General features: G+C 41.2%; 1 protein-coding gene across 4 annotated transcripts in view; it reads left to right on the top strand.

Moving 5' to 3' along the window:
• LOC149450488 (nectin-1-like) overlaps positions 1-21,939 on the top strand; it is a 170,914-nt gene that overhangs the window by 91,202 nt on the left and 57,773 nt on the right. For 3 of the 4 annotated variants that reach the window (XM_089691936.1, XM_089691935.1, XM_089691937.1), the window contains exon 6: positions 9,944-10,058. The exons of the other annotated variant lie outside the window; for it this stretch is intronic. In XM_089691936.1, coding sequence (XP_089548062.1) covers positions 9,944-10,058 — 115 coding nt within the window. The remainder of the gene's footprint in view (positions 1-9,943; positions 10,059-21,939) is intronic. 4 annotated transcript variants of the gene reach the window in all.

The raw sequence follows: 21,939 nt of genomic DNA, 5'->3' as shown, positions 1-21,939 counted from the left end.
TTTGTTGTAAGACTGTTCCATTCTATTATGACCTACAGCTGAATATGAATGCCATAAGAAATAAAAGAAATGTGTTTTGCCTGCTAACTTGTGTTTTTTTTAAATTATACATACTGGAAACTACCATTTCTGCAAGGGGATGCAAACTTTTGAGCACACCTGTATGTCCTGGCACTCTATGATGCCTGTTTGTATTTCCCGTCATTTTGCCAGATACAGAGAATTCATAGTTCAATTTGTACATATTGGAAAATAATTTCACCTTGACATGATTTAATGTAAAGATGTTCCATCTTCTTGCTGTCTAAAATTTCCACATGACAGAAGTTTCCTGGCAGAGGTTTGCTTTGGAAATTGTCTATTTAACTAGTTGCCGACCGCAGATAGCCGAATGACGGCTAAACTGCGGCCGGCCAGTTCTGAGTGGACGTCATATGACGTCCTCCCAAAACACGCTGGGGTGCGCACCCGGCGATCTCCGTGATCGCTGTTTCCTACGGACACAGCTGATCACGTGATGTGGTAAAAGGCCAATCATACCGGCCTTTTACCACGTGATCAGCGGTGTCCAATGACACGCTGATCACAGGGAAATGCAAGTGCCGGTTCTCGGCTGCACTTTCCTCACGCTGTCAGATCGTGAGGAAAGTACTGCCGAGAACCGGCAGTTGTCAGAGCGGGGATCGGCACCGATCATCAGGGCACTGATGATCAGTGCCCTGATGATCGGTGCCCAGCAATGCCACCCGCAAGTTCCGCCCACCTGTGCCCAGCAGTGCGCCCACTAGCTCCGCCCACCTGTGCCCAGCAGATCACCCACCTGTGCCCAGCAGTGCACCCACCTGTGCCACTCTGCAGTGTCACACACCTGTGCCCAGAAGTGCCACCCACCTGTGCCCAGCAGTGCCACCCACCTGTGCCCACCCACCTGTGCCCACCAGTGCCACCCACCTGTGCCCACCAGTGCCACCCACCTGTGCCCACCCACCAGTGCTGCCCACCAGTGCCACCCACCAGTGCAGCCCAGCAGTGCTGCCAGTCAGTGCCACCAGTCAGTGCCCAGGGGTTGTGCCAGTCAGTGCCCAGCAGTGATGCCAGTCAGTGCCGTCTATCAGTACCCATCATCAGTGTCACCTATCAGTGCCGCCTATCAGTGCTGCATATTAGTGCCGCCTATCCGTGCCACCTCATTAGTACTGCCTATCAGTGCCCTTTAGTGCTGCCTATCAGTGCCCATCAGTGCCGCCTATCAGTGCCCATCAGTGCTGCCTCATCAACGCACATCAGTGAAGGAGAAAAAATACCTGTTTGAAAAATTTTATAATAGAAACAAACTTTTTTTTTTTTTTCAATTTTTTTCAATTTTTAATTTATAGCGCAAAAAGTAAAGCGCCCAGTGGCGATTAAATACCACCAAAAGAAAGCTCTATTTGTGAGAAAAAAATGATCAAAATTTCATATGGGTACAATGTTGCATGACCGCGCAATTGTCAATCAAAGTGCGGCAGCGCTGAAAGCTGAAAATTGGCCTGGTAAATAAGGGGGTATAAGTGCCTGGTAGGCAAGTGGTTAAAGGTTTCTGTTGAATATTCTGACCTTTGAATGGAATAGGTTGCAGCACCTTCTGAAAGACATTGTACCAGGGAAGGGGAAGCGTAAAGATAACATTGTATAATACATAAGGGGGGGATATGATCACCATGTATAATACATAAGGGGGGATATGATCTCCATGTATAATACATAAGGGGGGATATGATCTCCATGTATAATACATAAGGGGGGATATGATCTCCATGTATAATACATAAGGGGGATATGATCTCCATGTATAATACATAAGGGGGGATATGATCTCCATGTATAATACATAAGGGGGGATATGATCACCATGTATAATACATAAGGGGGGATATGATCTCCATGTATAATACATAAGGGGGATATGATCTCCATGTATAATACATAAGGGGGGATATGATCTCCATGTATAATACATAAGGGGGATATGATCTCCATGTATAATATATAAGGGGGGATATGATCTCCATGTATAATACATAAGGGGGGATATGATCTCCTTGTATAATACATAAGGGGGGATATGATCTCCTTGTATAATACATAAGGGGGGATATGATCTCCATGTATAATACATAAGGGGGGATATGATCTCCATGTATAATACATAAGGGGGGGTATGATCTCCATGTATAGTACATAAGGGGGATATGATCTCCATGTATAATAAGGGGGGATATGATCTCCATGTATAGTACATAAGGGGGGATATGATCTCCATGTATAATACATAAGGGGGGATATGATCTCCATGTATAATACATAAGGGGGATATGATCTCCATGTATAATATATAAGGGGGGATATGATCTCCATGTATAATACATAAGGGGGGATATGATCTCCATGTATAATACATAAGGGGGGATATGATCTCCATGTATAATACATAAGGGGGGATATGATCTCCATGTATAATACATAAGGGGGGATATGATCTCCATGTATAATACATAAGAGGGGATATGATCACCATGTATAATACATAAGGGGGGATATGATCACCATGTATAATACATAAGGGGGGATATGATCACCATGTATAATACATAAGGGGGGATATGATCTCCATGTATAATACATAAGGGGGGATATGATCACCATGTATAATACATAAGGGGGGATATGATCTCCATGTATAATACATAAGGGGGGATATGATCTCCATGTATAATACATAAGGGGGATATGATCTCCATGTATAATACATAAGGGGGGATATGATCACCATGTATAATACATAAGGGGGGATATGATCTCCATGTATAATACATAAGGGGGGATATGATCAACATGCATAAATACATCAGTCATTCATATAGTGAACTCTGTGTAGAGCTATTCCCCCTGAGGTCATCACAGAGGACAAGGGGGCACTCTTTACGTCTGGAGGAAAAAAAATTTAATCTTCAAAAGGTTTCTTCACAGTGAGAGCTGTGAAAATGTGGAATAGACTCCCTCAAGAGTTGGTTCTGGTCAGCTCAGTGAATTGCTTTAAAACAAGTCCTGGATTCTTTCTTAGATCCACAGAATATAACTGGATATAACATTTATAGGTAAAGTTGATCCAGAGAATATCCGATTGCCTCTCGGGGGATCAGGAAGGAATTTCTTTCCCAGCAGGAGCAAATTGGATCATGCTTTGCTGGTTTTTTTTGCCTTCCTCTGGATTAACTGTGGGTGAAGGATTATAACTTTTTTTTTTTATTGGTTGAACTGGATGGACTTTTGTCTTTTTCAGCCAGATTAACTATATACCTATGTAACAATAGAACAGTTTTTCCCATTGGAAAATTTCTTCCCATCCCCTGCTCTAGTGGAAGCCTAAAAAGGTTGGGTTTCCCATCACTTCTGAATATAAATATGTCTCAAGTGTCATGGGAGTCTGTAATCACTAGGGAGCAGGCTGGCTAACCAGGATGTAGTTATAGCAGCTGTGCATATCGTGCCGAAAACCGAGGAGGAGACAGAGGGGTTGATTTACTAAAACTGGAGAATGCAAAATCTGGTGCAGCTCTGCATAGAAAACAATCAGCTTCCAGGTTTTGTTTGGTCACAGCTTAATTGAACAAGCTGAAGTTAGAAGCTGATTGGCTATCATGCACAGCCGTTCAAGACTGAGTGCTCCAGTTTTAGTAAATCAAAGAGAGCTCCGCATGCCTGCTGCATTAGTGAATGTAAGACCCCTTACAAGGTCCAAGGTGCAGGTTCGAAGGAGCTCTCTGGCATTCACCAGAGCTCTTGATGGTAGAAATTAGTTTGGATGCCAACAGCTCTCAGGTTGCGGTCCTCTGACTGGACATGTGCGATTTGTTTCATTATGAATCCATTTCGGATAAAATTTTCTTTATTCGGAGATTCAGATGTATCTAAATCTCTGAATAACAACACTAACGAATTTCAAAAAATCCAAAATAAGAATGAAAACAAATTCATTCGTATTCGTTTGTTTAATTGGTTTACGACTTCAGAGGGTTTTGTTAGATCAATAATATGCGTCACACTCTGTATTTTTAGGATTGGCCAAAATAGCAAAGCATTAAAATTGCAAGAAAGTCACTGAAATAACAACATAACAAATGAATCCGGATCTTCTGAAATAACTTTCGAAAATACAAACAATTTGAAACAACGAATATAAGAGAAATTTTGAAAGCGAATCATTCAACATGACTTAAATGAAAACTAAATCATTTTTTTCTTTGTACACATCTCTACCTCTGAATCTTCTGAACAGGTAGGCTATTGGAGATGAGTCTCTTGTAGCACAGAGATTCTGGATACACAGGCAGGTGTGCATGGGGTCACTGGGACAGGGTACAGACTAGAGTGCCTGGGGTCACACTGAAAGCAGGTTGGTGTGAATAGAATTACATGTGGTCACAGGGCAGGTTAGCCTGCTCAGGAACACATGAGGTCACAGAGGGCAGACTGGGATACTGTGAATCACATGAGGTTACTGTAATCAGGTTGCAAACTGGAGCGCACAGGGTCACAGTGGAGTAGGTTGTAGGCAAGGGTGTGTGGGATCACTGAATCAGAGCACAGACTGGGGTTCACAGGGTTACATAGGAGCTGGATAAAGGCTGGAAGAACACAGAGAACACTGGAGGCACAAGGAGCTGGGTATGGGCTGGAAGGACACAGAGAACACTGTCGATGGCTGGAGGCACACAGGAGCTGAATACAGGCTGGAAGGACGCAGGGAACACTGGGGACCACTGGAGGCACAAGGAGCTGGGTATGGGCTGGAAGGACGCAGAGAACACTGGGGACCACTGAAGGCACAAGGAGCTTGGGTATGGGATAGAAAAACACACAAAACTGGGGATGGCTGGAGGCATAAAGGAGCTGGGTACTGGCTGTAAGGACGTGGAGAACACTTGGGGTGGCTGGAGGCACACAAGAGCTGGGCACAGCCTGGAAGAATTCAGAGAGCACTGGGGACCACCAGAGTCACACAGGTGCTGGGTACAGCCTGGAAGGACTCCGTGAACACTGGGTACCACTGGAGGCACATAGGAGCTGGGTAAAAGGCAGAAGGACAGAGAACATTGCGGATATCTGGAGGCACACAGGGGCTGGGCACAGTTCTGGAGAGACTCAGAGGACTCTCTGGAAGGACTCTGAGAACACTGAGGAACACTGGAGGCACATAAGAGCTGGGTACAGGTTGTACAGACACTGGAAGCCATTCAGAAGTCAACATAGTGGGCCCAAAGGCCAGCACATGGATGAATTGGTCAAATGCTGAGCAACCCATACACTGGCCTTTTAGGAGAGTACCCCCTTTTGTGATTGGCTGCAGTGCCAATGGAAGTCAGCAGCCGTACACTCCAGACAAACAAATATAAAGGCAAAATACATGGACATTTACTGTTTTACCTGCTATAGGATTTGTGATTTTATTCATCCATTCCTATGATATGCATATCTTTTGCTAATCAATAAGATCACTTTGCTGCTTCTTGCTTTTTTATTACGGTTTACTGCCTCTGTGCCCAACATGTTGCCCAGGGACTGCAAGTGACGCGTTGCCACTTATTATGCAGTAGTCTGGGTTCCCCTACCTAGATGCTTACTTAACCCAATGAAGGAAAAATATTCTTTAACCTGGCTTCTAGAGACTTGGTTTATTTATTTCACACTATCTACTTTGTTCTTACTTTGTTCTATACTTTCTATTCCCTTCCTCCTTTTGTATTTATTTTTTTTCTTAGATTTTAAACAAATTGATCTTACTGAGAGAAGTATCAGATATGGTATGAGGGCTGGAGGGTGCACAATATGGCATGAGGGCTGGAGGGTGCACAATATGGCATGGGGGCTGGGGGGTGCACAAATGTGGAAACGTTATGGCTGTGATCTCTGGAAGTCCCATGTAATGGGGTCCTCAATCTGACTGTTTCTTGAAGCATGCCCCCAGCCTCCAACAACTTCTAAAGCTTGTTGGTCCTCTCTGACTATCTCTTGTAGAAAGTCTCTAGTCTCTGACCATCTCTGATAGTATTTCTGCATTCTCCAACCATCTTATGTTCCTTATCTACAGCCTCTATAAGCTTTGTTTACCATTACATTTGCTTACTATTATGTGTGGACCTTTGGTGGCATCTGTGTTTCACTTGAAACCCCCTGAATCAGCCTTGTTTAACCTTTTTTACGCAGAGGAATCTTTGAAATAACTTTCCTGTCTCAGGAAACCCCTGCTAACCTGTTGAGTAGCCTTTCTCAAACTTTCTCAAGGGTTTTATGGAACCCTTGAAATAATGTTCAGGTCCTAGGGAACCCCAGCTAATGACTATATCTACAGTTCATGTTTCATTAGTGTGATGGGCAGTGAGAAGAATCCCCCGTATAGGTAGGTAAAAAGATCCATTTATTTATAAAGGGATAATTCTTCCCAATGACCACAAGTGTAAGGAGCATTCTTCCCACTGACCATCACACTAATGTACCATGAACTGTAGATATAGTAATTATTAACAGGGATTCCCTGGGACCTGAACATTATTTTAAGGGTTCCATATTTAAAAAAAGGTTGAGAAAGGCTGCTTCAGAGGTTACTAGAGGTTCCTCGAGCAATGAGCAATTTCGCCTATCACATAAGATCTCACACCATCGATCTTACTGCCTACTAGAGAGGCAGAAATTGCTGATAGCTCAAGGAATCCTTTTTCAATCTCTGGAGCCACCTTTTCTCAACCGTTTTAATACAGAGGAACCCTTGAAATGTTCCAGTCTCAGGGAACCTCTTCTAAAAACTACTGCATCTACAGCTCACTGTACACTAGGGTGATGGTCAGGAAGAGGAACTTAAGCTTAAGCTGGGCATAAATGGATCAAAATTCAGTAGGTTCAGAAGGAACTGGACGAATTTCATTCCATCTATGGCCATTCCCATTCATGAGAAGTCAATCTAATGATTGACTTCATATGACCGTGCTTGTTGGAAAAATATTTGTTTATCAGTGCTTTAGCAGCTGAAAGTTGGATCAGTGTATTTTGAGTGTGGAAGACACTGTCAGAATACAATAACACAGCGGAGAGGATTCCCCCATCTACCTCGACTGTGTGGATGGGGGAATCTGTTCAGTATTTTTTGACTGGCTAATTGAAGAAAAAAAAAAAAAGATCCATGTATGGCAAACCTTACATTTTATGGTCAGAGTGAATAATCCCCCTTATAGTGTACTTAAAAGATAACTGGTGATAGTGGAAACATATCGGAGTGGCAGAAATGACTCCCCCTCCCAACTTCTGAAGGAACCCTAGGGTTCCACAGAACCCTGGTTGAGAGAGGCTGCTATAGATCATGAGAATTGACTACCACTGGTTTATTGGGTCAAATGTCTGCTCACTGGACCAAGGTGATGATGCAAATTTACTTTCCATTGGCGGTGGAGATGTAACATTGCCACATCGCTTATTCGGGAATTACGCTTGCCACCTGTCTGTCTAAGCTGTGTTGAAAATGTGTGTAAATTACAAGACTGGCTGCACATTTTAACAAATCTTTTGGCATGTGGGACAGTAAACATGTTTGCATTACAACTGTGTGTTTCATATTGCATGAGCTAACTGCCCATTTTTGTCCAGGGGATCATATTGCTGAGATATACTCAATCCTCTGATTCTCCAATCACAAGACCAATCCCTTTGGCTGCTGCCCCCCAGGGTCCAGCGGTCTTGTGCGGTGGATTGTTCCTGACGTCATCGCACCTACAGACTGGCTCTGGGCGTGAAGATGTCAGGAACATTCCACCACTGGACGTGGGGGAACACTGTTTTGTGGAGGATCAAAGGATTGGGTGAGTATAGGTGCTTTGTGCATCCCTTGAGAAACGAGCAATTAACCCATGCAGTGTGGGCAAAAAAGTAAAATTAAAATGACCTGGTGTTCTGCTTTAAAGGATACGTCTTTATCCTTTTTTTTCCGTTTGTTGACCTAACAGACCCAACCAGCTCCCTCCCCTTCGGGGATGCATATACGATTCGATGGCTGCACACTCCAAGGATTGTTTACATTCTGCCCCATAAGCCTTCTGGCCACATCTGCACAGTAGAAGCCTATAGAAATTTATGGGTCCAATATGCCTCTGTCTCCAGCCAAGAGTTTCAGGGTGACAAATCTCAGACTTCTATTGGACTCTCCTGCACAGGCACTGCGAGGACTTGCAACGTAAGTTGTGAATATTCTCTGGAGGCCATAACTGTCAGATAGGCAAGTATGCGTCTCTGAAGAGGAAGGTTGGATCTATTGGGTCATCCTAAAGGAACAAGCTGGTTGAGTGCACTTTCCCATTAAAACTAATTTCCAGGTAGCTAAAATAAATTAAGGCAGCTCTGTATTTATTAACCAGTTGCCCTCCGGAGGATTTAGCCCCCCTTCATGATCAGGCCATTTTTTGCTATACGGCGCTACTCTAATTTAACTGACAATTGCGTGGTCCTGCAACACTCTACACAAATTAAATTTATATATTTTTTTCACAGAAATAGAGCTCTCTTTTGGTGGTATTTGATAATCATTGGGTTTTATATTTTTTGCGCTATAAATGGAAAAAAAAACAGAGAAAACCCCCCCACTATTTTATTTTTCTAAAAGACATCCAATAATAAAAAAAAAGAAAAATCAAATTTTTCATAAATTTAGGCCAAAATGTATTCCGCTACATGTCTTTGTTAAAAAAAAAAAATCCTGAATAAGTGTATATTAATTGCTTTGCGTGAAAGTCACAACGTCCACAAATGGCGATGTATATATACTGGAATTTTTATTTATTTTTTTATACTGTAATGGCGGCAATCAGCGACTTATAGCGGGACTGTGGTAGGCATTCTGACACTGGGAGGAACTGACTAACTGCCACTGACATCTCCAGTGACACTAATACAGGGATCAGTGCTAATAAAGAGCACTGACACTGTACTAATGACACTGAGCAGGAAGGGTTAACATCTGTGGCAATCAAAGGGTTAACTGTGTAATAGGGAACGTTTTTACCATGTGCTTTGTTGTGTTTTACTACAGGGCTTGCTGGTTTTTATCTCCCTGCTTTGCAGAGAGATAAAAAGCAGCATGTCCCTGCTGACAGGACATCTCTGTTGTTTATACTCACAGATCTCTCCCCTGTCAGCTGCTCTGCCGATCACCGAGTCCCGGTGATCGACATCTTCGGAAGCCAATGACAGCACAGGCAGAATGGCGTGACCACGCCCCCTTCCCGGAAGTGCAAAATCACGTATATTTACGCGATTTTGCACAGAGCGGCCACCCTATAGCCGTAAAACGGCTATAGGGCGGCCGGGAAGTGGTTAATATAATGATACATATTATATTTTCAATACAAGTAATATACATACGTGAATTTTACCTGGCATCAGCTTCTTGCAATCCCTGTACAGCAGAGCTCAGCCTAGGAAAGGGAAAAGCAACAGAAGGAACCAATCAGGTGTTCCGCAGTGCTAACAGGGGACATACTGACAGAAGGAGAGAGCAGAGTGACAGAGGTGAGCTCATCAGTCTGCTGCTTCTTTTTTTTCATTGTCCAATCAAAGGCTGAGGGAGGGACAGGTACAGCTGAGAAATAAATCCTGCCAGACAGGACTGTGCTGTGTTATAAACTCTGGTTTGAAATGCTAATACTCTATTTTTGTTCACTCAAGACATTGGCATTACGCCTAGCCCAGGATTGTTGGCCAAAAAAGGTCATAAAAGGGTCTGTTTCCATACTTAGCAAGCTGGGAGCATTTATAAAGCATAACTCTGATAGAATGATACAATGTAAGTATTCATATTTTGTGCTTTTTGTTGCGTGTTGGAAGTATTAATATTCTTTTTTTTTTGTTGTTTTTGTTCTAGATTCTACCTGTCTGCATGCATGCTTGTGGTCTTTTTTCATCCTCCTTTTCCTGGGATTGGGTGCCTTAATTTACTGGAAGTACAATAATACTATAAAAAAGAAAGCGGAAACAGTGTAAGTCCAGATAATTCTTCTTCCTATGCTGTGCTGTTAGCCATACGTGGAACTTTTGAATAATTCCAACACATTGTTATTCTTTGGTTTGGTCATTGCCTTGTTGCTGAATCCTGTTTCAGGTTCATAACTGGTGTAGTCCTTCCATCAGCCCCACGTCCCAGAATACCATGACTAGCGGATTCAGATTTAGTTGACTCTTGGGCTTTGATCGTGGCTGTTTACAAGAAAAGGCTGGCCTTCCTGGTTGAGGGCCTTCAAAGCTCTGAGTAGGTCAACTGGTTAACCACTTCCAGTCCGGACACTTTCACCCCCTTCCTGTCCAGGACAATTTTCAGCTTTCAGCGCTATCACACTTTGAATGACAATTGCGCGGTCATGCAACACTGTGGCCCATATGAATTTTTTACCATTTTTTAAGACAGATAAAGCTTTATTTTGGTGGTATTTATTCGCCACTGGGATTTTTATTTTTTTTGCTATGTAAATTAAAAAGTCCAGAAATTTGGAAAAAAAAGTGTTTTTCTTATAAAATTTTGCGAATAAATAGTATTTCATCATAAATCCTGGCCAAAATGTATTCAGTTATATTTTTAGTAAAAAACAAATTAGTTTATAACCAAAAATTATAATTTTTAAACTTTTTTTTTTGCATTTTTTTTTATATTATTACTTATTTTTTTTACATACTGTCACCCTAGCAGTACAGTGTCACCATGGTGACACTGTACTACTTGTGGGGGGTGATGAAGATTTTTTTTTTTTTTTTTTTTTTTTTTACACTGATTGCTTTTACAGCCATAAAGGATGTAAAAGCAATCATTTCTCCTTCTCTCTGGTGACACTGTACTACTTGTGGTGGGTGATGAAGATTTTTTTTTTTACACTGATTGCTTTTACACCCATAAAGGATGTAAAAGCAATCATTTCTCCTTATCTCTAGCTGCATTCTTGCAGCCATTGAGAACTACTGAGTGAGCTGTGATTGGTCACAGCTTGTCACATGGTACAGGGCTGTTGTGAATAGCCTTATACCATGTGACCTCTGTGATCATTCACAGATTTCACACATAGTAAGCAATGATGTCAGAAGTGACATCATGCTTACTACTCTGCATGTGATCACTGATTGGCCAATCAGTGATCACATGATTGGGCCTCGTACAGAGGTCCCGTCTGACGATTGGTGTTCCACTGTGTCCGGAGGACACAGCGGGCACCGGATCACGGTGCTGCGTGCTCCCAGGGAGTGCGCACAAGCAGGGTGCGGGGAGGCCATTTATAAACGGCCACCTGACCCTGCACTGCCACCGTCTGGCCGTTTATATACAGCGGCCGGACGGGAAGTGGTTAAAGTACCAGCCATGGAGTACCAAATCTAAAGAGAAGATGTATAAAGTTTTACAACTCAGCGAAAAAGGAGGTCTAAAACAAATGTGTTAATTTTATCAAAAGGCTGCGCTCACCTTAAATAAATTATAAATACAATGCAAATCTCTACAGTAATAATTCATTGTGTAAACAATCAAAATTCAAATGTCCTTTGAAGTATGTAAATCCAAAATGAAACTGCCAGTGCTATAACAATGCCACATTAACGTGCACACATATCCACTCCTCCAACCTTGTGCATTCACCCATGTCCCCTGCAGGGACCGAACTCACCAGATTTTGTTGATCCACTAAGTACACACCAAGGAAAGGTCAAGATGTGCTTTCACACTGTCCCATTGTGTATTATATCCTTCTTCTTATAACCCGGTATCCCATGTAAGTAGAGAGGAAGCCAGAGAAAACATCAGAGGGTGTTACCATTTAATTAAAACGTAACAAAAATAAAACCGTAATACACTCTACACAATATATTTTGGTGCACTATCCGACACCCAGAACAATCTTTTTCCTGGGCAGCACAGTGGCTAAATGGTTAGCACTTCCGTCTGACAGTACTAGGGTGGTTGTTTTGAATCCCAACCACAGCACCACCTGCCTGGAGTTTGCATGTTCTCCCTATGCCTGCGTGGGTTTCCTCCTGGTGCTCCGGTTTCCTCCTACACTCCGAAGACATGCTGGTAGGTTAGTTGTATCCTGTCTAAAATTGGTCCTAGTATGTGTATGTATGAATGTGAATTAGGGACCTTAGATTGTACGCCCCTTGAGGGTTAGGGACTGATGTGAATGTACAATATATATGTAAAGCGCTCTGTAAATTGACAGCTCTATATAAGTACTTCAAATAAATAAATAAATGACATCCTGGATGTGAAAGTTAGGGACCTTAGATTGTACACCCCTTGAGGGTTAGGGACTGATGTGAATGTACAATATATATTTAAAGCGCTGCGTAAATTGACAGCGCTATATAAAGTACTTCAAATAAATGACATCCTGGATGTGATGAAACGCGTAGGGGCAGGAACCTCTGGTCACGCTACTTTCACCATTTGGAGCACACACCGGCTTCAGGCTGCACTGCACGGAGCAGCAGCCTTTCCATAGAAAGCTTTGGGCATATTGTTCTGGGTGCCAGATAGGGCTCCGAAATATGTGAGTGTATTACTGTTTTGTACAACTTTATTCCATTTAAAGTCGGGGGTACAAACCAAAAAGTCTCCAACGTGTTTAGAAGGTCCAAGAGCATCCCCTTCATCAGGACTTGATTGAATTTGAATTGCACCCCTGACCTTTAATGAAATGAAGTTGTATCAGGACCTCTTAGCAGTGGTGTGGCGCTTCAGTTTCAATGTTCGTTACATTACACTACAAGCCAAGGAGATCATGGAGTTCCTCTGCGGTGTAGAAGCCGCCAGCCCAGGAACCAGATCATGTACACCAACATTAATACCTTGAGATAACAATACCAGTAGGCTAACCCTACGGGACCTGCGCTATCTTTCCGCTTCCTCAACAGTTCCTTCTTAGGCCTCATTCACCCAACCGTAAAAATGTTACTGATGTTGTTACACACGTGTTCTGTAGGAGAAAAGTTCTTGCATAATGATCAGTAAAATATTTGCATATAGATGCATTTAACCTCTTGCCGTCCGCCTGCTGTTTATAAACGGCAGGGCGGTGGCACTCCAGGGGCGGGTTGCCGTTCCTAAACGGCACCCGCCTTTTCTAGCTGTGCGCGCTCCCAGGGAGCACGCACCACCGCGATCCGGTGCCCGCTGTGTCCTCCAGACACAGTGAAACACCGATCGTCGGACGGGACCTCTGTACGAGGTCCCGATCATGTGATCACTGATTGGCGAATCAGTGATCACATGCAAAGTAGTAAGCAACATGCCACTTGTGACATCATTGCTTACTACGTGTGAAATCTTTGAATGATCACAGAGGTCACATGGTACAAGGCTATTCACAACAGCCTTGTACCATGTGACAAGCTGTGACCAATCACAGCTCACTCAGTATTTCTCAATGACTGCAAGAATGCAGACAGAGAGAAAGAGAAATGATTGCTTTTACATCCTATATGGGTGTAAAAGCAGTGTAAAAAAAAAAAAAAAAAAAAAAAAAAATCTTCATCACCCCCCACAAGTAGTACAGTGTCACCATGGTGACACTGTACTGCTAGGGTGACAGTATGTAAAAAAAAAAAATAAAAAAAAATAAAAAATAAAAAATAATAATATAAAAAAATAAAATAAAAATGTAAAAAAAAACTTTAAAAATGATAATTTTTGGTTATAAACTAATTTGGATTTTTTTTTTTACTAAAAAAATAACGGAATACATTTTGGCCAAGATTTATGATGAAATAATATTTATTTGCAAAATAAAAAAAAAAACACTTTTTTTCAAAATTTTTGGACTTTTTCATTTACATAGTAAAAAAAATAAAAATCCCAGTGGTGAATAAATACCACCAAAATAAAGCTTTATCTGTCTCAAAAAAATGGTAAACAATTCATATGGGTACAGTATTGCATGACTGCGCAATTGTCATTCAAAGTGTGATAGCGCTGAAAGCTGAAAATTGCCCTGGTCAGGAAGGGGGTGAAAGTGTCCGGACAGGAAGTGGTTAAACATGTAAAGATGCATATGCGTACATAATTTGTTTTTATGATAATTTATAATAAAAATGTATGATATTTATGTTTAGACTTCATTTACACACTTACAAATGCAGATATTGTACTTCCATTTGTATGCATAAGCGCGCAAAGTATATGTCTTCGACTCAGATTTTTGGATTTTGTGTTACAGATCTGAAAGCAGCTCATGTTTACGCACCTGTGTGAATGCCTCCGCTTAAGGCTAGGTTCACAGTTATGCAGGTTGCGTTTGAGACATTTCTGCCTTGCATTTTGCGTTGCGTTTTCGCACCTGCGTTTTGACTTGATTTTAAATGAGTTTTTGTTTTTTTGGGGGTTTTTTTTCTTGTTGCTAGGCAGATTTCAAACGCAAAACGTAGCAAAAACGCACTGCATGCTTTTCTGCAGCATTTCTATTGAAGTCTATAGAACCAAAGACTCAACTTTTTGCGTTCAAAAAAGTCCCTGACCCTTGACCCTGACACCAGGTGAAAACGCGGCGATGTGAACCTGTCCCATAGGAATGGTGCTCAGCCTATATGCTCCTGTTCCTCTAGAGATGATGAGTCGCTGGGGTAACCTGAGGTGTAGCGCTATGGATAATGGTATTATAGTATATAATGATAAGCCGTTATAGGTATGCAATAATGTCCTCTAATAAAGTTCAAACATAGATGGATATGAGAACAGCTCCTTAAGATGAGAAAATGACAGCAGATAAGCTTGTGACGCCAACCAATAGATAAAGTGCGCACTCACCGGAAGCGCATAAGAAAACTGCATGTGATATAACCATCAAGGTATCTGTAGATAGGCAGGTCAATCCAGGTGAACTTATCCCCTATGGTGTAGTCATCAAGCTACGATGGATTGTCTGTTGGATCCAGAGGTCCCCTTAAAGGTAGGTATGGTGCTCAGCCTATATGCTTCTGTTCCTCTAGAGATGATGAGTCGCTGGGGTAACCTGCAGGCTTAATAGCTCCATATAGGAGCCACAAAACAGGTACCCATAGTGTAGTAGGTTCAAAGCTTTATTCAAATAAAGTGCAGTATGCAGAGTGTAATAACATCCACCGACCTCGGTTCACCCTCTGATGAAGTGCCATTGCACGAAAGGCCTCAGGAGGAACCAGAAAGCACATGACACTCCCGCCGGAGCCTGGAGGAAGCCCGGCGGCCATCTTAATTCTGGTTAGTGTGATACATTCCTGTCATTACTGGATGTTATTACACTCTGCATACTGCACTTTATTTGAGTAAAGCTTTGAACCTACTACACTATGGGTACCTGTTTTGTGGCTCCTATATGGAGCTATTAAGCCTGCAGGTTACCCCAGCAACTCATCATCTCTAGAGGAACAGGAGCATATAGGCTGAGCACCAGATGTCAGTCGCCGGGTCACAGCCGTTCCTTAGCGGCTATGTCCCGGCGATCGGCGGCAAACCGTGACAGACAGCACAGCTGCAGTAGCTGTGCTGTCTGTCACTTCCCTGTCAGCTCGAGGATGAGCTGATCGAGAGAGAACAGTTTCTCTTTCTCGATCAGCCTTGTCCCGCCCAGTACACACCCCCGCCCCCTAGTAAAACACTCCCCTCACTCCTATAACCCTTCCCTGCAAAATAAAGTTAACCCCTTCCTCCCCATTGCCATTAGTACAGTGTCAGTATTTTTTTTTTCTTGCACTGATCACTGTATTAGTGTTTTTGGAGATGTCAGTGACCCCAAGTCAGTACCCCCCAATGTCAGAATGTCCGCTGCAGTCCCGCCATAAGTCGCTGGTCGCTGCCATAAGTCCCTGATCGCCGCCATAATTCGCTGATCGCCGCCATTATTAGTATAAAAAAAACCCTAAAAATCCCAGTATCTTTCCCGCCATTTGTAAACGCTATAACTTTCACGTAAACCAATTAATTTACACGTATTGGGTTTTTTTTTTTTAGCAAAGACATGTCGCAGAATGCATTTTGGCAGAAATTTATGACTAAATTTGATTTTTGCATTTTTTTGTTACTGGACATGTTTTATAGCAAAAGGTCCAAAATATTGTTTTTTTTTCCTCAAAATTGTCAGCCTTTTTTTTTTATTGCGCAAAAAATAAAAACCGCACAGGCGATCAAATACCACCGAAAGAAAGCTCAATTTGTGGGGAAAAAAAGGATGTAAATTTCATTTATGTACCATATTGCATGACCGCGCAATTGTCCGTTAAACTAGCGCAGCGCTGTATAGCAGAAAAATGGCGTAAATTGCAGTATCTATACCATAGTTTGTAGACGCTATAACTTCCACACAAAGCAATCAATATACACTTATTGGGATTTTTTTTACCAAAAACATGGAGCAGAATACATTTTGGCCTAAATTTATAACCAACTTTGAGTTTACTATATATTTTTATAGCTGAAAGTAAAAAATATTGTTTTTCTTCAAAATTTTTGGCATTTTTTTGTTTATAGCGTGAAAAATAAAAAGCGTACAGGTGATCAAATTACACCGAAAGAAAGCTCTATTTGTGTGAAAAAAAGGACGTAAATTTTGTTTGGGTGGAGCATTGCATGACCGCGCAATTATCAGTTGAATTAGTGCAGCGCCGAGTAGCAAAAAGAGGCCTGGTCATTAAGGGGGGTAAATCCTCTGGAGCTCAAGTGGTTAAGGGGACCTCTGGATCCAACAGACAATCCATCGTAGCTTGATGACTACACCATAGGGGATAAGTTCACCTGGATTGACCTGCCCATCTACAGATACCTTGAAGGTTATATCACATGCGCTTTTCTTATGTGCTTCCGGTGAGTGCGCACTTTATCTATTGGTTGGCGTCACAAGCTTATCTGCTGTCATTTTATCATCTTAAGGAGCTGTTCTCGTATCCATCTATGTTTGAACTTTATTAGAGGACATTATTGCATACCTATAACGGCTTATCATTATATACTATAATACCATTATCCATAGCGCTACACCTCATTATATTATTTCTGGTCTATTTTGAAGGTTTTTTTGGTACCTTTTGGTGTTTTAGCAGCTTTTTTTAGGAGCGCTCACTATATCTTTTTGTTCATACTGTCTCATAGGAATGCATGAACAAAAAGAAAAAAGGGCGCACTCTCATCGTGCATTACCGTGGTGAACCACGTATTTATTGTATAATTAAATAGTGTATACACTTCAGCTCTGAGGAAGGGGGTTCGTCTCCCGAAACGCATCAAGCTTATCCCCAATTGGGGCACAGCATTGCATTGATCACCATTGCGGGCTATTCATACTGCTTTTATTATCCTTTGGTTTGTGAGTATATATCTATTTGATTATACAATAAATACGTGGTTCACCACGGTAATGCACGATGAGAGTGCGCCCTTTTTTTGTTTTTTGTTCATCAGTACCCGGATTTCCTGATCTTTGAAGGGCTGCACCTCTTCGTTTGCCATTGTGAATTCCTCTTTGTCTGCATGGAGATTTGAGCGCTGGTTTCGTTTGTTTGCCATAGGAAAGCATGTTAAATGGACTGTACTGCGTTTCTTCAAAACGCTGCAGAACACACTTAGTTGTGATCCTGGGGTAAAACAATGCAGTTGCATTTCGATCTGTAGTTAAAAAAACACTTGCAAAAACTTTTTAACAGCCGGTGAATTGCTTCCGTAGGTTCAGTAACCACCTATTGAGGTGGCAGATGGTGTTTAAAATATAGATGTTGCAATCTACTTCCCTTTTGTAGGTTCTGTTCAGAATTGCATTGCGTTCTAAAAAAAAAAATCATTAGATCTTGGAACTTACTTTGTATGCTTATATTTTGGGTAAACTACAAATTATAGGGTTTTTTGTTCACTTTCTCTAGAAAAATCTCCAGTTCCATCCTGGATCCCTTCTATATAAACACAATATCACCTTTTCCATAAAGCGAGGTTCCCGTCCAGCAACCCATTGGTGATTTTGGACTCCCAATTGGCCATATACAGTGGGGCAAAAAAGTATTTAGTCCCCACCAATTGTACAAGTTCTCCCACTTAAAAAGATGAGAGAGGCCTGTAATTGGCATCATAGATAGACCTCAACTATGAGAGACAAAATGAGAAAAAAATCCAGACAATCACATTGGCTGATTTGGAAAGAATTTATTTGCAAATTATGGTGGAAAATAAGTATTTGGTCAATATGAAAAGTTCATCTCAATACTTTGTTATATATCCTTTGTTGGCAATGACAGAGGTCAAACGTTTCCTGTAAGTCCTCACAAGGTTGGCACACACTGTTGCTGGTATGTTGGCCCATCCTCCATGCAGATCTCCTCCAGAGCAGTGATGTTTTGGGGCTGTCGCTGGGCAACACGGACTTTCAACTCCCTCCAAAGGTTTTCTATGGGGTTGAGATCTGGAGACTGGCTAGGCCACTCCAGGACCTTGAAATGCTTCCTACAAAGCCACTCCTTCGGTGGTTGACTAAATACTTTTTTGCCCCACTGTACATGTTGGCGAAGCTGGGTGCGAGCCATCTTTCCCATGGTGGTTCCAATTACCTGTAAGTAGAATTTATCATCCAACTTTTCGTCCTATGGAAAAGGCTCATTGATGATATTGTGTTTATATGGAAGGGATCCAGGATGGAACTGGATATTTTTCTAGAGAAAGTGTCAGACCTTTCATGTTTGGTGCTCCTATACTCCAACTAATTCAACAATTTATTTATGACAACTTGACTGTGTGTAAGGACACAAAAGAATCAATGAGAAAGTTGTAGTCATCAGGATGCTAAGTAAAGCGGTAGTAAACTGCCTAAAATAAATAAATAAATAATTGGCCCCCCTGCAGGTTAGGTCATAATGTACTAGTATGCAGTTACCTGTACACGGAGCCCTCCAGCGCCATGCTGTCACGGCTCCCCTGCGCCGCCATCTTCACCCTGTCTTCCTTCCAGGTTCATGATCTTCGTCCGTATGTATGACCGAAGCTGCGATGGCATCACTCCTGCATGTGCGTGGGAGTCCTTGGCTGCGGCACAGAGCTCTGAAGGTCCGGCACGCTGTGACATCATTAGCTGCATGCTGTGTGACCAACTCCTAAATGGCGCACGAAGCTCCATCCGAAAGAGGAAGTTCCCCATTAAGGCTTCGTCCCCCGTTAGGGATTGGCACCTTAGGGGAGTGGGAGGTGGGGATGGGGGTACCTGAATTTGACAGGTACCCACACCCAATTCTGCTGCGATTGCCTAGGCCAGGGGTAGGCAACTTGAGAGCCGCAGGACTATAAGTTCCATCATGCCTCTGCAAGTCATAGCTGTAACTGTCAGTTTTGTAATATTTGCAACAGGGTGGATTTGATTTAAATCAAACTGATTTAAATCACGATTTAAATCACAATTTGAATCACTAGTCAGTAAGGCTTGATTTAAATCCTAGTTTTCTACATAAAGACTAATTCTTGCTGGTATAACTTTAATATGCAAGTAGATGAAGATTTTTAGAATAACTTTTCATATTAGTTTTTTTATCCCCAGTTTAATAGGTTAATCATTCTTATTTGGACAACTTTTCTGTTGTACTTAGGAAGGAGAAAAATAATCATTCCCTTAATAATAACAATTTAAATAGATTTATTCAACTGAAACAATAACATTCCAGCATATGTGATTTGCTTAAACATCCATGTTTGGTAACTAATTTGGCTAAACAAAATCTATATATTTTAAGAAACTTAGACTGTCAGCCCCTTCCTCCTCACACTTAGTTTCACTTTCTTCTTGTGCAGATCTATTCCACTCCAAACAATCAGAAAAATATTGTTTCTATTCTATTCACTGAACTTCTTGAAACTTAGCAGTGAAGGGGTTGATTCTGTATTCATAGGTTTGTAGAAGTTAGGATGAAGGTCTTTTTCTTAACTCTGTTCATGTTATAACATTTTTGCTGTGAAGAAGAGGCATGTGATCTCCGCTGAGTCAAATTCAGTTTTGAGAACTGCAAAAGTAAACCAAACATCTGTGATAATATCTTGTAGGCAGAGAAACTGCCCAATAATCTTACAAAAACCTCTGGAAGAGCATGACATTGTGAATGGATTCATGGAATTTATTTACCAAAAAAATTAAACATATACAGCCTTATTCTACATAATTAAAAAACAAATCTTTATTTCATGACGGAATAACCTTTGGATGGTAATATATTTTCCTCAAAAAGCATTTTATTCAAAAAAATCTGATTTAAATCAAAAAAATCCGATTTAAATTAAAAAAATCTGATTTTTTTAAAAAAATCATTGATTTTTATCCACCCTGATTTGCAACGCCTCATGGGAAATATAGTTCTACAACAGCTAGAGAGCCGCAGGTTGCCTACCCCTGGCCTAGGCGATCGTTGTCCTAAAGCTCTGTAGCCCAACCAATGTGACAGTGACAATGCTGCCATGCTTTCTGAAGAGCCAGGTGAGCGTTGTAACCCTATGAAAGGTTGTGACATTTTTAACGCTGCACTAATATTTTAGAGATTGCAATTCTGGGATTGTTACGTACACCCTGAGTGCTAGCTGCTATTTTTACTCATGCCTATATATATATATATAATTTTAATACCATATAATTTTATTTATTAGCGCTCGCTCTATTATCTTTTTAAATTGTTGTTCAATTGAGTTGTACAGTTTATAGGTCACATTTAAAGGTGGAAAAAGCTCTGAATTGATTTATCTTTGTCTCATTTTTGTATATCACAGAAACCTGACATTTTATCAGGGGTGTGTAGACTTTTTATATGCACTGTAGTTCCATCATCCTAGGAATAAGGCACACCCTTCGGTCTTCTAGGAAAATAGGACAATTTTTGTAAGCGTTGTCCTATCAACGAAATGATGCAAACTTTAAAAATAGGTTTTCTTTTAAGGAGGGTAAATTGCAGTGAAGCAGTGATGCCGCAATCAATGGTGGAATTTAAAAATAGGTTTGATCCTTTTTCTGCAAGTAATTGTATCCACGGAAGGAAATTGTGGAAATATTTGACTCTGGTATTTGATCTGACTGCTTTGCATCATTAGTATTGTTTTGATTTTTACTGCTTGGAGGCAAAAGTAGACACAGACTGGTTTTTGTTGTGTTTTCTTGTCTTTAACCTCGTTAATTCGATATCTGTGTAAGTCTACAAGATGCATTAGATGGATGAATGTGTGTGTATATATATATATATATATATACATATATATATATCGGGTACAATAAGTACTAAACACATCACCATTTTTCTCAGTAAATATATTTCTAAAGGTGCTATTGACATGAAATTTTCACTACATGTCGGTAACAACCCATGGAATTCATACATACAATGAAACCAAAACTAAGTGCAGAAATTAAGTTATGTGTAATAAAATGGAATGACACAGGGAAAAAGTATTGAACACGCTAACTGAAATTTATTTACTACTTGGTAAAAAATCCTTTATTGGTAATAACAGCTTCAAGATGCCTCCTGTATGGAGAAACTAGTCACATGCATTGCTCAGGTGTGATTTTTGGCCCATTCTTCCACACAAACAGTCTTCAAATCTTGGAGGTTCCGTAGGCCTCTTCTGCGAACTCTGATCTTTTGTTCTTTCCATAAATTTTCTATTGGATTGAAATCAGGTGATTGGGCCATTCTTGCAGTTTTATTTTCTTTCTTTGAAACCAGTTGAGAGTTTCCTTGGCTTTGTGTTTCGGATTATTATCTTGTTGAAATGTCCATCCTCGTTTCATCTTCATCATCCTGGTAGATGGCAGCAGATTTTTATCAAGAATATCTTGGTACATTTTTTCATTCATCCTTCCTTCAATGACGTGAAGTTTGCCAGTACTGTATGCTGAAAAACAGTCC

The sequence above is a fragment of the Staurois parvus genome, unplaced genomic scaffold, assembly GCF_062004578.1.
Source record: "Staurois parvus isolate SC_StPar_1 unplaced genomic scaffold, SC_StPar_1.0 ptg000574l, whole genome shotgun sequence".
Taxonomy (NCBI): Eukaryota; Metazoa; Chordata; class Amphibia; order Anura; family Ranidae; genus Staurois; species Staurois parvus.
This window is presented reverse-complemented; position numbering and strand designations above follow the sequence as displayed.